Source organism: Corylus avellana, chromosome ca7, assembly GCF_901000735.1.
Source record: "Corylus avellana chromosome ca7, CavTom2PMs-1.0".
In the NCBI taxonomy this organism is placed as follows: domain Eukaryota; kingdom Viridiplantae; phylum Streptophyta; class Magnoliopsida; order Fagales; family Betulaceae; genus Corylus; species Corylus avellana.
This window is the reverse complement of record NC_081547.1, coordinates 3,026,572-3,041,956: the sequence shown is the minus strand read 5'-3', so window position 1 is coordinate 3,041,956 and position 15,385 is coordinate 3,026,572. Positions and strand designations below refer to the sequence as shown.

At 34.6% G+C, this 15,385-nt stretch overlaps 2 protein-coding genes and 1 non-coding gene across 8 annotated transcripts; 1 reads left to right on the top strand and 2 right to left on the bottom strand.

The window, feature by feature from the left end:
- Nucleotides 1–564: 564 nt before the first annotated feature.
- Nucleotides 565–2,867, top strand: LOC132186187 (probable cinnamyl alcohol dehydrogenase). The gene is made up of 6 exons (XM_059600031.1): nt 565–585; nt 761–855; nt 921–1,034; nt 1,129–1,356; nt 1,439–1,878; nt 2,053–2,867. The coding sequence occupies exons 2-6, from the start codon at nt 779–781 to the stop codon at nt 2,250–2,252; spliced, it is 1,059 nt and encodes a 352-aa protein (XP_059456014.1). The 5' UTR covers nt 565–585; nt 761–778; the 3' UTR covers nt 2,253–2,867.
- Nucleotides 2,489–14,734, bottom strand: LOC132186189 (protein MRG1). Of its 6 annotated transcripts, none has more exons than XM_059600034.1 (12): nt 14,521–14,734; nt 13,056–13,109; nt 12,792–12,805; nt 11,834–11,979; nt 10,343–10,378; nt 8,889–8,929; nt 7,307–7,408; nt 6,934–7,013; nt 5,225–5,394; nt 3,892–4,021; nt 2,732–2,864; nt 2,489–2,654 (listed from the first exon to the last, which is right to left on the bottom strand). In XM_059600034.1, exons 1-11 carry the CDS (start codon nt 14,656–14,658, stop codon nt 2,774–2,776), a joined length of 1,002 nt encoding a protein of 333 aa, XP_059456017.1. In that variant the 5' UTR covers nt 14,659–14,734; the 3' UTR covers nt 2,489–2,654; nt 2,732–2,773. The 6 variants fall into 6 exon arrangements, with proteins under 6 accessions (XP_059456017.1, XP_059456016.1, XP_059456015.1 ...); XM_059600033.1 differs by having other exon boundaries at nt 2,489–2,548; XM_059600032.1 differs by having other exon boundaries at nt 2,489–2,864.
- Nucleotides 7,089–7,191, bottom strand: LOC132188869 (U6 spliceosomal RNA). Its single transcript, XR_009440930.1, has one exon. It is a non-coding gene; the product is annotated as a U6 spliceosomal RNA (small nuclear RNA).
- Nucleotides 14,735–15,385: the final 651 nt, after the last annotated feature.

The following is a 15,385-nucleotide window of genomic DNA, read 5'->3' as shown; positions in this document are numbered from 1 at the left end:
GTTACCATTGCTGATTTTTTATACTAGTCAAATGCCAAAAAATAATTTTTTTCTAACGAAAACTATTTTACATCAAATCAAATGAACGTTAAGCATTTTCCTTTTTCTTAAGGAAATTTCCACAAATAGTATTTAGTAATTCTCAAGAGAACTTTCGATCCATTACTGTGGCAGTCAATTAGAGAATCAAATCATTATTGGAAGAGCGCTCCCTGTCAAGTATTGGCTTCGCAAAATTAGTCACACATACCCTTACAGTGATTGAAGCATTGGTTCAGTGTGCTCGCCAATAAAGCCACGAGATTAAAGGGTATAACCGTCTAAGGAAAACACATGACGTATGTGATAAAGATGAGCTCTCCACCTGTGTCTCCCACACCAAGCCACCCCAACACCTTAAGGTCCCACGGAAGACAAATAATCAAAGCGGTGGTTCCTATCATGTGCCCCTCAGATTACTAAAAAAAGGAAATTGGAACCCAATTGGTCAAAAGAAAAAGAAGCTATATATTATGGTTATGATATCTGAAACAACTAATTTTTTTTTTAAGGCCGCCGGCCCGCCACTACACTCTTGAGTTCTCTGTATGACATTTATATATGCTTTTAATTTTCTGCATATGAATATCTTAAACAAGCAAGGCCAAGAGTCAAGATCACAGGGATTTCCATGGCTATAAAATCCCAAGTGATCAATCATTCTGTAGCTTCATGTTCTGAGTGCTGTCTTCTCTATCTCTCTCTGAATTATTTTGTGTAGTGTTTTATTGGTTTTTGAATGGAGGGAAGAAGGGTCATTGGTTGGGCTGCTAGAGATTCATCTGGACATCTCTCTCCTTACTCATTCACTCTCAGGTCTCTCTCTCTCTCTCTCTGTAGTCTATTCAGAAATTCATTTTGATGTTCGTTCATGTTAACAGGGAACCAGGTCCAGAAGATGTAGTATTCAAGGTTTTGTACTGTGGGATGGATCACACAGATCTTCATCAGATGAGGAATGAGATTCACTCCACTAACTATCCTTTGGTCCCAGGGTACAATACATGGCGTTAATTTATACCTTTAAACACCAAAAGCAGAGAAACTCTTGTAATTTTTGCTTCTCATCCCCTTGTGTTTGATTTGAAGGCATGAAGTGGTGGGACAAGTTGTGGAGTTGGGGTCAGATGTCAAGAAATTTAGAGTTAAAGACATTGTGGGAGTTGGGTGTATAGTTGGGTCTTGTGGGGAGTGCTTGTCATGCAAATCCAACGAAGAGCAGTACTGCAACAACAGAATCCTCACTTACAATGGCACAGACAAAGATGGCCGACCCACTCAGGGAGGCTTCTCCTCTGCCATGGTTGTTCATCACAAGTATGCAAAAAACAAGTTATTCTTTTTTGATCTTCTGTTTTAGTACATAGAAGGTTCCCGATTAATATTAGAGTGAATGCAGGTTTGTGGTCCGGATACCAGAAAAGCTTGCACCAGAGCAGGCGGCACCACTGCTGTGTGCTGGGGTGACAGCTTATAGTCCATTGAAACAGTTCAAGGGGTTCAATAAAGCTCTCAAGGCCGGGATTTTGGGTTTAGGGGGAGTTGGTCATCTGGGTGTTTTGATAGCGAAGGCAATGGGGCATCATGTCACTGTCATCAGTTCTTCTGATAAGAAGAGGGTGGAGGCGTTGGAGCAATTGGGTGCAGATGCTTTTCTGATAAGCTCCAACACGGCAGAGATGGAACAAGCCGCTAGCAGCTTGGATTATATCCTCGACACTGTGCCGGCTGTGCACCCTTTACAATCCTACCTTCCACTTCTCAAGGTCGATGGAAAGCTAATGTTAGTTGGGGTTGCTCCTAAACCACTGCAGTTTGATTCCGTCGACTTGATTCTAGGTATGCCTGGTCCCTCACAATTATATTTGCACAAACAAAAACAATTTCTCAACCCCACCAATCCTAGAGATTTTCATGTCATTGCCAAGGCTTCTTGTGATTATGTCAATTCTCGGTAGTTTCCACAATTTAAGGTGTGCTTGTTTTGTATAATAATTGCGACTTGTCATATAGGAAAGAAGACGATATCCGGGAGTCTCATTGGAAGCATGGAAGAGACACAGGAGATATTGGAGTTCTGGGCGCTGAAGGGTTTGACATCAATGGTAGAAGTGGTGAAGATGGATTACTCAAACCAGGCATTCGAAAGAATGGAGAGGAACGATGTGAGATACAGGTTTGTGCTGGACGTGGCTGGCAGCAATCTGGAATGATGAAGCCCGTATGCTTGTCTACAACGACAATTTCATTTCTTCAATAACGTCTTTCGGGTCTCTCATACAATAAAACAGTCCTAAGAAAGATCTCAAAAGCAAATAAAAATCTATGGAAGATTATGACTCTTTCATGCTTGTAACTCTTTCCTTAGCTGGAACGTGAATTTCATTACAACTGTTGCTAGATTGGAATAATATTGGTACGTGGCCCATAAGTATCACGACACATTGCCTTCCAAAACGGCATTACCATTTAAATCTCAAACCACTACTTCGAGGAGAGTTTTTGGTTTCTGTAAGAGCAGATCACACCATAAGAATCACTTCAGTTACAAGAAACATTGGGCTATTCCAAGAGGTAGCACTTCATGGTACAACAAAGTCCCGGAAGAATGTCAACTAAAATAGAGAAGAATGTCACTTGGAAAGAATGAATTACCAAGGCTACTGTTACAACAACAATTAGATGTTCCAACCTGGATTGTTAAGCAGGAAGACAACAATTAGATGTTCCATCCTCAGTCATCTTTTCCCTTGCCTTTTCCCTCAGAAACTTTGGGGCCATCATAAGCAGAAAGGAAGAAAGTACTTTGATTTTTCTGCAGAAACCTGCATCATGGTTACCAATAGCAGTGAGCAATTGGACTTGATAAGGAACTCAAAACACTCCAAATTCACAACCCATATTGTAACAATACAAGCAAAATCACATACTGAAATGCAAAGGAGAATTTAGAAACATTGAAATTCTAGTCGACCCAAAATAAAAATCCATCGACAATTAAAATGAAACTATTCTATTCTCAAGTTGTGATCAAAATGCCCCTATATATTATATTTCATTCACTGAATGCAAACCCATCAGCAGCACCAACCTGTAATTAATTAATTACTGAATAACAGAATCTACACGTGTTGCAGGTAAATTAATGGGCCTTACTCATTTGGCATGTAAAACACAATTGAGCATTTATAGATGTCTATGCGATGTTCCTTGGACCTCAAACATGGTCATGCTCATGATTTGTAATTGAAATGATTTATGATGTGTTCATAGCAGCTTCAAGGGAGAATGCCTTCTATCAAAGAGAGAGGGACAGAGCAACGTGTCTTCATAGTTTTGATGATCTTTCGAATATAGAAACTGAAAGCATATATTGAAATGTAGTGTCATTTATAACACTCTTCTTTAATGCATGATATCAGCTTTTGATCAAATTATTTGATTCTTCAACAGAATGCTCACTCTAAAGTTAATAATGCATTCATGATCTAGACCTTGCTAAACAAATTGCAAAGAATTGGAGGAGATAACACTAGTCCAATTTTGCCGTGGAATAGGATGCTCTCCATTTCAACTGAAATGGATAAGAGTCATTTCATGACCAAGATTAGATTTCACAAATCTAAAATCTAATAGTGTAGTTGCCACATGGTGACTAGGTTGTCACATCATTTAAATTTTTAAATGACGTGACATCATACACATCGTTAAATGCAACAAAATAAAACCATGATCATGAAATGACTCCTCTCCATTTTACATCCTTTCCTCTCTTTTTTTTTAATGAATAAATGGAGAGGATCTTTATCATTTTGCCGTACTGAATTTACAACAGAATTTTAGAACATTAACTGCTCTCTAAATGTTGAATATAATTTATAAGGATTGAGTTGATACTTGAGAAAATCAAGTAATTTCTGCTGCATGCGAGTCAACGTTTCCTCTTCAATATTCACATATGCCAAAAGCTCAGGCAGCTTAACTGCAAACACCAGAAATTTATTGCTATTAGCAAAAGTCTAAAACGCAGAAACACATAAAGGTTACTTGCAAATGAGACTAGGAGAAATCAACTCAGGTATATCATCATGAAATGGGAAGAATATACTGTGATGCTTTGAGTCATCAAGTGCGACCAAAAAAAAAAAACACATTAAGATTCCAAATTAAATACCTTGCTTGCAGCCTAAATAGGAAACTTTTTCACACAGGACAATGTTCAGGGATTTCAACAGGGTGCTATAAACACCAACGGTTAAAAAGAAAGACTAACTCAATTATGAGTGTGAAAATCAATAGATTAAACAGGTTCAAGTTACCTACTAATTGGGAATTCGATCCCAAAGATAATCTGCTCTACAGATGCTTTGTCAGAAAAGAAAGAAAAGAAATTTGGTCATACAACCAAGAAGGATGTGGTTAAACATCCAGGGAAAAAGCTCCCTTGGTTAAAAAAATGCAACTTTTCATCTACAGATGCTTTGTCAGAAAAGAAAGAAAAGAAATTTGTCATACAACCAAGAAGGATGTGGTTAAACATCCAGGGAAAAAGCTCCCTTGGTTAAAAAAATGCAACTTTTCATTAAAAATAAGCATTTCCCTTGGGCTTTGGCTTAACCTTTTTTTTAATAGGTAATGTTGTATATAACAAAAAGTGCAGAGGGGCTTTGGCTTAATGATAAATGATGGAGGGTTGGCATGGTTCTTAATAAAAAGAAGTATCTAACGGGGTTTTTTTTCTCTTTCAAAAGAATAAGTACTATCTTTTTAGGGATAAAACTGATAGATGCACAAAATGGATTGTTAAAAATTTGAATACAAATGCTTGTTTTCAGGTGGACATGAAAAAAATTCCCTTTTAGAGGCAAGAAATACACTCACACAGCATTAAACCTATGACTTCACCTCCCATCCTTATTACGTGGAGGAGATTCCATTCAACCCAAGAACCATCAGCGGCAAAAATGATAGATTTTTTTCAAAAAAAAAAATTATAAATATAAAAATTGATTCAGGAGATAACAAAAAGTGGAAGCCCAAATAAAAAAAATATTAATCTAAGCTTGCTGCACCAATTTTCATCAAACAAAATATACAAAGACATTCTGACACATTGGTTTAATAAATTGTCCTCATATCCCTATGCTCGTTAAAAAGCCTTAGCACTTATTATCGACACACATACCAAAGAGCCGTAGTAGATGTTCAGCACCGTATATGGTAGATGGAGAGACATTATCTATGACCACTTCATGGTATTGTTTGCGCTCCTTCTTGTATAAGAGCATCATTGGCAATGCTTTGTCAAAGTAACACCTCACTCCTTTCAAGATCTCTCCTATTGAATCAGTCATCCTGTATTTGAAAAAACAAAAAAAATGTCCATGTTACTGATATCAGTATAGGTGGAGGCTCCAGACCAACATCTTATAATAATACATAGATACATGGACTTGAGAGCATAATGAGTTTAATAGAGCCTATGTATACATGATTAACTTATAGCATCATCATAACTTCATAAAATGTGGAAACTTATGGACAGACCTGGATTGATCTCATAACATGTATGTATGTATGTATAAGTGTAACACGTACATATGAATGTAAGAGAAAAGGCTAACCTCCCTCTTTAAGGAATAGAACACAGCATCCCTACTTTAGTCAATCATACAAATCTTCATTATAATCTCAGTCGTTTTTTTTTTGGATTAATTTGTTTTACAGTGAGACTTAAAAACTTGAATTTCAATTCACTTTTTCCTGCTCCTCTCCTCTCCCTTCAGCATGTATTTATATTCAAAATAAACAGCGGTTTTACTTGTCCTAATTTTAGCTTTTCCGCAACTACATTCAACAGTTACGTACCCTAAAACATCTATATAAAACCTTTCAATGGGTTTCATTTACAGGTCATGCACATAGAATATTCTCCTTTTGATTTTCTCCAAACAAATTAGTTAGGAAGTTTTCATAAAAAAGTATATTATACATTTTTATTTGGGGTTATTAGGCATTTTTCTCCATCATTGATCACAGAAATGAAAATAGAATTCTTTGAAAAATCATTATAATGTGTAGGAAAATTGTAAAAGAGAATGCAGGCCTATTACAAAGCACGCATAAAAGACATCTGCAACTACAGTCTCCTATCAGATGCTAATGAGAGAGGGTCTCAATTTTCTTTTATAGATAAGAGAGCAATGCAGCTGCACAATGATAGGTCATCAAATTGGGAGTCTCTCGGAAGATGATAATGGCATTATTGCTTGGGCATATTGTCCATGGTGGCCAAAGCTTGGGTGAGCAACTCTTTGAAGAGCCCAACCTAAACCAAATATAATACTAATGTGATTTTTCATGCTTGCTTTAAACGAGGGTCTGACTACATTGGTTCTGTAGAATTGGTTATGTTGGGTTGAATCGCTAACCCAGTTTGCAAAGCCCAAGTAAAACTGAAACTCTTAACTATGAAGTGCTAGAATGTCTCCTTTCATTTTGCCCAAAAATCAAAAAATATCACAAGTTCGACTTATGTTTTTTAGTTTCCCATAACCCAAGTTCTGGATTTCATTGCCAATGGTGAGAAAAGAATTCACTTAATTAAATCCAAGTACAAACAAAGTTGAAATATTTGGGGATGCTACGAGATAGTCATCTCATTGATAAGCACCCAATTTGGAGCTTAATCTAGTAAATGCTATTCTAGCAAGCAACCAAATAAATATTTTGGTGCTCATATAACAACATTGGGAGATACTGTGCAATTGGAAAACAAATTACAGAAACAACAATTGAAATCACAATCAGAGACACAGAAGGAATAGAAGCTAGGAGATAAACTTAATTATGATTGCTTTCAAGCAATGGTAACAAGAATTAAGTAAATCTTACATGCCATCCTTCTTTGACCTGTATTCAAGGTACTTTGTCAAAATATCATCTACAGTTGGTGATCGTGGAAGTTTAACAAGCTGCACAAAAAAGGATTCTTGAATGCATCAATATATTACTGGATTGCCTTTTTTTCACAAGTTTTTTTTTTTATAAAAAATATGGACCAATTCTAGGTTTAAGCGTGTCATCCTTGCGCAGGAGCCATGCTAATCTTCTCTATATCACGACTTTTTTTTAAAAGTAGATTACTGACTAAAGGTTTAGTTGGAAAAATGTGATCATTTTCAAGCATCCATACAGTAAAAATAGAAGAAAAGTATTACAACACTTACATTTTTTTATTGTGTTGAAAAAAACATTTCAAGCTTACCTTGTCCTGCTGATTAACAAACTCCCAGTCATCAACCAGTTGCTTCCTTAGTGTAGATGGAATTTGTATCTTGACAAGCTTTTCCAGAGACACATTGTCCTTCTAAAAATCATTAAATCAAAGTTAAACCAGTTATCAGAAAATAAATTCGTGAAAAACCAAAAAATAGCTAATACTATTTAATGATGTCCCAACCAAGGATCATCTTTTTGCATGTGTTTATATGCCCATGGGCTGCGTCACCTCAAGCAAAGCCAACTAAAATCTACTATTAATGTAACCTCCCCAACCTTAGTTAGACTAACCCAATTAAATGGATCACATGTGATTAATGTGACAAATGATGTAATTTATGTCATTAATAATGTTAGTATTAAAAAAATAATTCAAACATTTTCAAGTGCATATTTGGCCACGTATTACATAGTTTTCATAAAAAAATTATGATATACGTCTTTTATTCAATTAGGAAACATTCTAGGATGATTATTTTCATAAAACAAGGTTGAAAATTTTTTTTTAGCTCAATGGATCAAATATCATTGAACATGATAATTAATTTTACTAGTTTTGTTAGTAATAGGAATTTTTCTTAAAACGTCATGAATTCAGTTTAAATTGCATATGTGAATGCGCATGAAAATCCTATTTCAAGCACTTTAATAGCCTCCAAATTAATTTGTAGCATGGTACTATTGATAGGTAAATACTTTAAATGCTATTTTAGGCAAAATAAGCCCTAACCACACCCTAGGGATATTTTATCCAGGTTTTCTAAAAATTAGAATTTTAATCTTAGAAATTTCTTTCAACCTACTCTAATAGGTAACAAGTGTCATTCAACATGTTTGGGTTTCTTAAAAAATTAATGTTTGGGTTCATAAATTAGTGGAATGGCAATAAATGACTCTTAAAATATTAAAAATAAAACATGTGAGAAATGAAATTTGGCACTTATTAAACTAAGTTGGAGGTCCAAATCAGTTTGAAGGAAATTTTGTCCTTAAATCTTTTTGGTCACTTAAACCTAGTTTGTTGGAGACAAGGAAAGAGCCCTATACTTATTAAAGACCCCTTATGGCCGTATGCCTCCATAGCCCCCTCATTCTCTCACTTTTTCTCACAAATTCTCAAGAGCACAAGAACACAAAACTCCCTACATATTTCAGCCATTATAATTTCCTGAAGAAAATGTTATTGTCTTCATTCTCCTACATCACACAGCCAAGAAAACATCCTATCAACCAAGTTTTCACCAGGATTTCATCCTTTGATTGTAAGTACTCTAATCCTCTCAAATTGTATTCAAGGTTTATGTTAAAGTTTAGTTTTTAATGAAACTATGCACCATTCTTGTAGGTTACGTGTGTATGATACTTTCATAATTTAAAAGCATAACAGCCTTAAAAATGAAGCTTATAACTATCATGTCTTTTATGCCTACCACAAGGGGAGGAAAACTAGAAATGACAGAGCAACACAAAATATATAGCAAGCAAGCACCAAGGCATCTAACAATATATCAAGAACATGAAAAACAAGAATCATTAAACAATATATTTAACCCGAATACAAACCAGACCTCAACGCCTGATTCACTCTTTCGCTTCTTCCCTTTTGACACTGCAAAAAATTTCAACAGATTAAAATATTAATTAAACCAAGTTTTCTATTAATCCCTAGCATATGTATGCAATGACTGACATTAGATCGCTTGAGAACTAAACATTACTAACACTATGTTTGGTACGAGAGAAGAAGTGAAGGACGTCAACTTCTCCCTCATGTTGTTAGTAGGAAGGAAAGAAAAGAGAGGATGGAAAAAATATCGATGTATTTTACCATTATGTCCCTGATTAAAATGGTTTAAAAGTGAGGATAAAAATTAGAATTTCACACATTTGTCTTAAGAGCCCATCAATCCCTTCTCCATCAGCCAACTTCTTTGCAGATTGATTTTGGCAGGTCCAGAGGGGTTCGGCCTCTCCCTCCCTCCAACTTTTCCCACCTACCAAACAAGGGGACCTTGTCAATCCCTTCACTCTTCCCTCCTCTACATTCCCATTATTCCTTCAATCCGCCCGAACAAAAGAAGTGTGTCTGAGCATTCATGAAAAGTTGAGATACTTAATTTGATTTCAATTGGATTTGAGAGGGAAAAAAAAAGTTGTAAAAAAAAAAAAAAAAAAAAGAAGGTATGACTGTGAATGAGGGCAATAAAGGATATGGAAAACATTAAAGGTGACGGTATGGTGTCTTTTTAAGGTTTTCGAACATTGGTACTATTTCCAATTTTCATCACTTGTGGACCTCATGGATGAAGCCCTTATTGAATTGTTTGATTTTTCGCACAGGCTGTCCATTAGGAACAAGCAATACCAATTAACCGCTGATAATTTGGAGTTCCATGAGAGAACACATTCTCATGATTTTTAACATCCAAGAAACTACTTGAGAAGGCTTGGAATACATAAAATTATAACCATGGTCTATCTTGAAGGGTATTGTTAAAAGTATCATGTGGAGTACAAATGATATCATCTTTTACCCTTTTTAATAAATTGTACGAGGGGATTGAACTAAATTGGCCAGAAAATCCTAATATTTTTCACTGTACTTGCCCTTGTAGAAAACAATTACACAAAACATAGACATTTTTAGTTTTATAACCTCAAAGAGACAAAACAAAAACAAAACAAAACAAAAAATGTAAAATTCGAAATAAATTCTTGATACCACTTTTTTTTTTATAAGTAATTGAAATATTATTAAAAGTACAAGGCATAACCCAAGTATATAGGAAGTACACAATAAAAGCGCCGAATTAGAAGTAGAATTCTTGATACCATTTTTGGAGTACAACCATCCTAATATTATGGCTAGGACCTCCAAAAAAAACAGACTAATTATAAACTCAAACTAACATACAACAAGAACAGCAGCAGTTGCAGGGATACAGATGGTATCAATGATGCAGAATAGTTACTCAATTAGAGAATGAAAAACACCCAAATGAGACGGAAAAATAATGCATACCATTGTTCTTGAGGTCTTCTTTATCGACTTTTGTATCTACAAAGTTTAAAAGCAGAATAGATGATGTTGTTAGCTATAACAATAATAAGTTAAGGTATTACTACAATAACAAGTGAGAAACAGTTTGTACAATAAGTTTCACATTCACTAGAAACTTATTGTAGTCGGGGAAGGACTTATGGGAACTTGGTCTAGAACATAATTCCTATTTCCTATTTTTGAAGGGAAAGCTATGGGCAGCGCCGGAGCGGCCCACCTCCCATTTAGTACTCTCCCATTCCCCCCCCCCCATTTTTATTCGGATGAAGAATCTAAAGATCAATATAATGACAGTCATCAACACTATTTTAACCCCTAAAACACTGTTACTGTTAACTTAATTATAAATTCAACAGCCTTTAAATAGTAATCTTAACTAAAGGTAAAAATATAGGTTTGTAGGACTAGATTAATTTACAAGATACCATATGTATTTTTATTTACAAATCTTTCATAATGCGTGCTTAATTATATGTGTCTGTGTAACATCAAGCAGGATAAATGTCAATTAGTTTTGAATATTCAGAAGCAGAATAAATATTTCAGAAATAATATAATTAGGAAAAAAAAGAATATAATGCTTAAGTATGTAATTTTAGCAGCATAATCTTTTTATGCATCGTCTTTCATTTTTGTCCTTGTGTTGTTAAATTATTATACACGCTCAAATTAATCTTGTATGTTTTGAACCAACTATCTAGAGAAAAGTTAAGTTGGCCAAAAAAAAATTTGTAGCTCAACTGAATGGTACAAATAGTAGTCAATAGTATTCCTCAGGAAAAATAGTACCCACTGTACATACTCAAATTAATATTCTTCCAATTTGATGATAAATAAATCAATTACGTAAGACATATATGAATAAAGTAATGAAAAAATGGCGGTTGATTGCTTCTATGAGTCTTATTCATTCTTATCAGATTGTAAAATAGTATAATTTTTCTTTTCCTTTTTTAATTGAAATTGAAATAGTAAAATTTTCTTTTTGCTTATTTAATCAAGACTACTATTAAGGGTGATTCACTTTATAATTAAGTTAATGGTGATGGTGTTTTAGGAGTTAAAAGAGCGTTGTTAACATGGCATTATATTGATCTTTAGATTCTTTTTTGACACGTGCCTTATATTTGAATAAAAATGGGAGGGAATGGGAGAGTTTTAAATGGAACATGAGCCGCTCCCAATGATATATGTAACCAGAGAGAGAGGGAGAGCCTTTACTTGTACTCTCCTTAAAACCACCCTTAACCAGATAGTTAGTCACCTAATTCCCTGCCCCAAAAATACTTTTAAAAAAGGTTCTTACTTTTTACCTAATAAATTATTAAATATGGTTTTTAACAGAGAATAATGCATATGCAAATACACGGAGATACACCACACACAAAAACTCTAGGAAACTGCTACTTGTGATTTTTACATGCTAAACGATTGAAAAAGAATAAAGCTAACCTGCAGAGCTTTTTGGCTTTGTCTGAGCCGAACGACCTGACTTCATATTCTTGTCTACACCCTGTTTTTTGTCAAGGGCCTGCTGCTTCGTAACATTCTCTTCAGTATTTTTCATCAGACGGTCCGCACCCACCCATTCGTCCCAACTGTTGGAAAGATGTCGAAGCCATAGTAATGATTTCTGTTTCCCTTTTTAAAGAGGGGCATAATTATTAATGGAAGCAGGCATTTCCAACAAAAATAATAAAAGTTATGAAGTTCCTTTCACAGAAAATAGAATAAATTATTACATGAGATTATTCAATAATAAGAAACTTGAGCCTTTTTGTATATGGTATATATGCTAAAGATCGATGTAGGTAGCCATTAAAATCTTAGGTGCAGTGTTCTAGTAAACCACAAACCACAGGTTCATGTGTCTGTGAATATAACTAGGGTTGAAAATATGAATAATGAGAAAAATAGTGTAATACATCCTTTCTAAGACCTTCATATACTGTTCATATAAGTGTATAAAATGAATATTCATCAATAAGTTTAAATTATATAACTAAGAAACAGCTTAAATATTAAAAACAAGAATACCTTCTTGAACAGCACCCTTTATGCTTGGATAGCTTTGCTAACTTACAAAGTTCAATGTCATTTAAATAAAGAACACGAGTAGCAACTCCCAAGACACAAAAGTGTAAATGGAGATTAAATAATTGCGTGTGTATACATTATACCCATTCAAATTGCAGATCACTGTGTGTGTGTGTGTGAGAGAGAGAGAGAGAGAGAGAGAGAGTGAACAATGGGGGGGAAAAAAGAGACATACAGATGTTTCATTGCTCAAAATAGTTGCATTGCCAAAATACTAACAATGCCTTAAATTCGAAATTTCTGTACCTCGTTACTTTTGAAAATCTGAAGTGAAATAATGTAATAAAGTGAATGGGACTGAAGACATACTCACTTTTTGTTCCAACCCTGCAAAATAGCAATAGGTATGTCACTTATTACCATAATTACGCAATACTTTGTCTCCTACTTTGTCTACACCAGACATTCAGTAGCTCGAGCAGTCATATTTGTACACCTTAAAATTTAATTGTGTCAAAATCCACAATGGTGTTCTCAGAAGAATATGTTACAAAAATGGTACTATGCGCTAGGAAACTAAGGAAAGTGAACAAAAAAATAACAGAATAAAAGACAGAGAAGAAAATATCAAACTTACAAGGTAGTGAACAAAGTATCTCCATTCCTTCTTCCTAAGTTCAGCTTTTTGGACCTGAAATATTTAAAAATAAAAATAAAAACTCAACTATAATCAGAAAATTAAAGAATAAAAAAAAATAGTGACAACTAATAAATAAATAAAAAATTGGCTGGCCATGTTTTCAAAAGTATAAGCACTTTCAGAATAGTCATCTGAACACAAAAATTCAGATAATATAAGTTAATTATATCATAATGCATCCATATGAAACAAAACAACATCTTTCAACAACCTCAACACACGAGTTTTAGAGACGAACACATGTTTCTTACATGTCAAATTAAGGGGACCCAGCCCTTTAGAGCATTCACATTCAGCTATTTTGGCTTATCCTGTAGCAAAATGTGCAGAAAACTACCTGCATCCAGCTTGCCATTTTACCCACACACACACACACACAAAAAAAAAAAAAAAAAGCGCCCTTAAAATTCTATCATTCCTCCTCTCATCTCATCTCTCTTTTATTTTTAATTATGTGATATACAAAAAATTGAAGGATCGAATGAATCAACAACCCATTAGCTCGGAAGGAAATTCAAGTGTGAGCGGAACTTGGTAACCAAAAAACATTTTTCAAAATATGACCGTTAGTAAAAGACACATTTTCAAAAATATGACCGTTGGGAAAAGACGAATTTTTGAAAATATTACCATTATGAAAAGACAAATTAAAAAAATATGATTGTTTGAAGGAAAGAATATTTAAATTGAGTAGTGTAAGTGGATAGCTAAAATAGAGAATGAGATGTAAGTGTTTTGAAAAAGTTGGTAGCTAAAATGGAAAAATATACTTCTTTAGCTAAAAAATGTTGAGCCGGATGTCAATGCCCTAAACCAGAAAGCTAGTAACGTCCTAACCAAACAATAAATTTAAATTACAACCATACCAACTAAGCTGGAACCACTTTGTCTTTCTTTCTTTCTCTTTTACTAAAGTAAAACTAAAAGAGTAGCAGTGAATTGATTCTATGAGCGTCATTTTACATACAGAGTAGCTCTTCCAAGTCGACATTTATCAGGCCAACAAAACTAATGAGGTTTTTAATTAGAGTACTGAGTACTAAGAAGCCAAACATTAATGCTCAAGCGAACCAATACCTTGTCTTAGTTTTTATGCAATTTGATACAAACAAAAGTTGTAAATCCCACAGTACCAAGACAGAATTACAAATCCAATAACCCTAGTTTCCCCATCAACCAGTCCCCACGGCCTTCGATTTGTTACTCACTTGGCTGAATTTCTAAGATACCTAACCTAACCTATGATTACGCTTCACGACGCGTTAATCGTTTAAGCAACAAGCAATTAACCCTATTATCTTGTACTTTAGCGAAAATTCCAGATAATGGAGAGAAGTAAAAGAATAAACTAAAAAAGCTAAGCAGAATAGAGCTAGGTTAAAGAGAGAAAGGGAGTGTGTGCCTTGGCTTCGTAGATGCGAGGGCCGTGGTAGGCGAGGACTTTCTCGCCCTCGGAGTAGACACCGGAATTGGAAGGAGGAGTGTCGCCGCTGGAAGTGTCGCCGTCGGTGGCCGAGTCGTCCTTCGACGAATTCCCCATTTTCCCGAAAATAAGAGAGGGTGAGACAGAGAGAGGGGGGTTGGGGGAGAGCTGAATCCAACCTTCGGATTCAGAAAGTCTCACTCGCGGTGGGCCTTTTCAATTTTCCCCGGGCGGAAAAAAGTTGATTTTTCAATAAAGGCCCTCAATTTAGGATTAATTGCACCATATGCAGACCACCGAATTTTATTTAGAACCCGGATTCATAACAGTTACTATTTTGCCAAATTGCTAGCAATTGACAAATTAATTATTGAAATTGCTATTGATTTAAATAGTTATTGTTAAATAATTGATGTGAGCCCTAACTATCTAAATTACTCATTCACTAACAAATATTTAATGACTTAATATTATGTTCATACATAATATAAAAATATTTAATTAAGCTTATAAATCATTCCCTGTGTGATTCAAACTAAAGACGTAGTGTTAAACTCATTTACTAAATAAGTTTTCCCTCCTATTTGAAATTTTCAATTTTCCCTCCATTTGTGTATTTCACTTTGTTCCACATAAAAAGTTAGAAGAATTTTTTGTATTTTTATTAAGGGTTGTCTTTCAATAAGAATCAATTGACTTTTAGGCAGAGACATGGTAGTAATGTCACCAAAACTTATTATAAAACTGGGAAGCAAAATTTGTCTAACAGATAAATTAAAATCATGCTTATTGTCCATATTTCAACATTCCCATTTTGTATTTTGCACTATACTTTTCTAATTCC

Bases quoted from the DNA above. Each gene is read 5' to 3' on its own strand.
- LOC132186187 (XM_059600031.1), top strand. From the start codon at position 779: ATGGAGGGAAGAAGGGTCATTGGTTGGGCTGCTAGAGATTCATCTGGA. The intron at 856-920 runs GTCTCTCTCTCT...TCATGTTAACAG, and splicing joins CCTTACTCATTCACTCTCAG to GGAACCAGGTCCAGAAGATG. The intron at 1,357-1,438 runs GTATGCAAAAAA...GAGTGAATGCAG, and splicing joins GCCATGGTTGTTCATCACAA to GTTTGTGGTCCGGATACCAG.
- LOC132186189 (XM_059600032.1), bottom strand. From the start codon at position 14,658: ATGGGGAATTCGTCGAAGGACGACTCGGCCACCGACGGCGACACTTCC. The intron at 13,110-14,520 runs GCACACACTCCC...TAAATATTTCAG, and splicing joins CTCGCATCTACGAAGCCAAG to GTCCAAAAAGCTGAACTTAG. The intron at 4,022-5,224 runs GTATGTGTGTCG...TGGTGTTTGCAG, and splicing joins ACATCTACTACGGCTCTTTG to TTAAGCTGCCTGAGCTTTTG.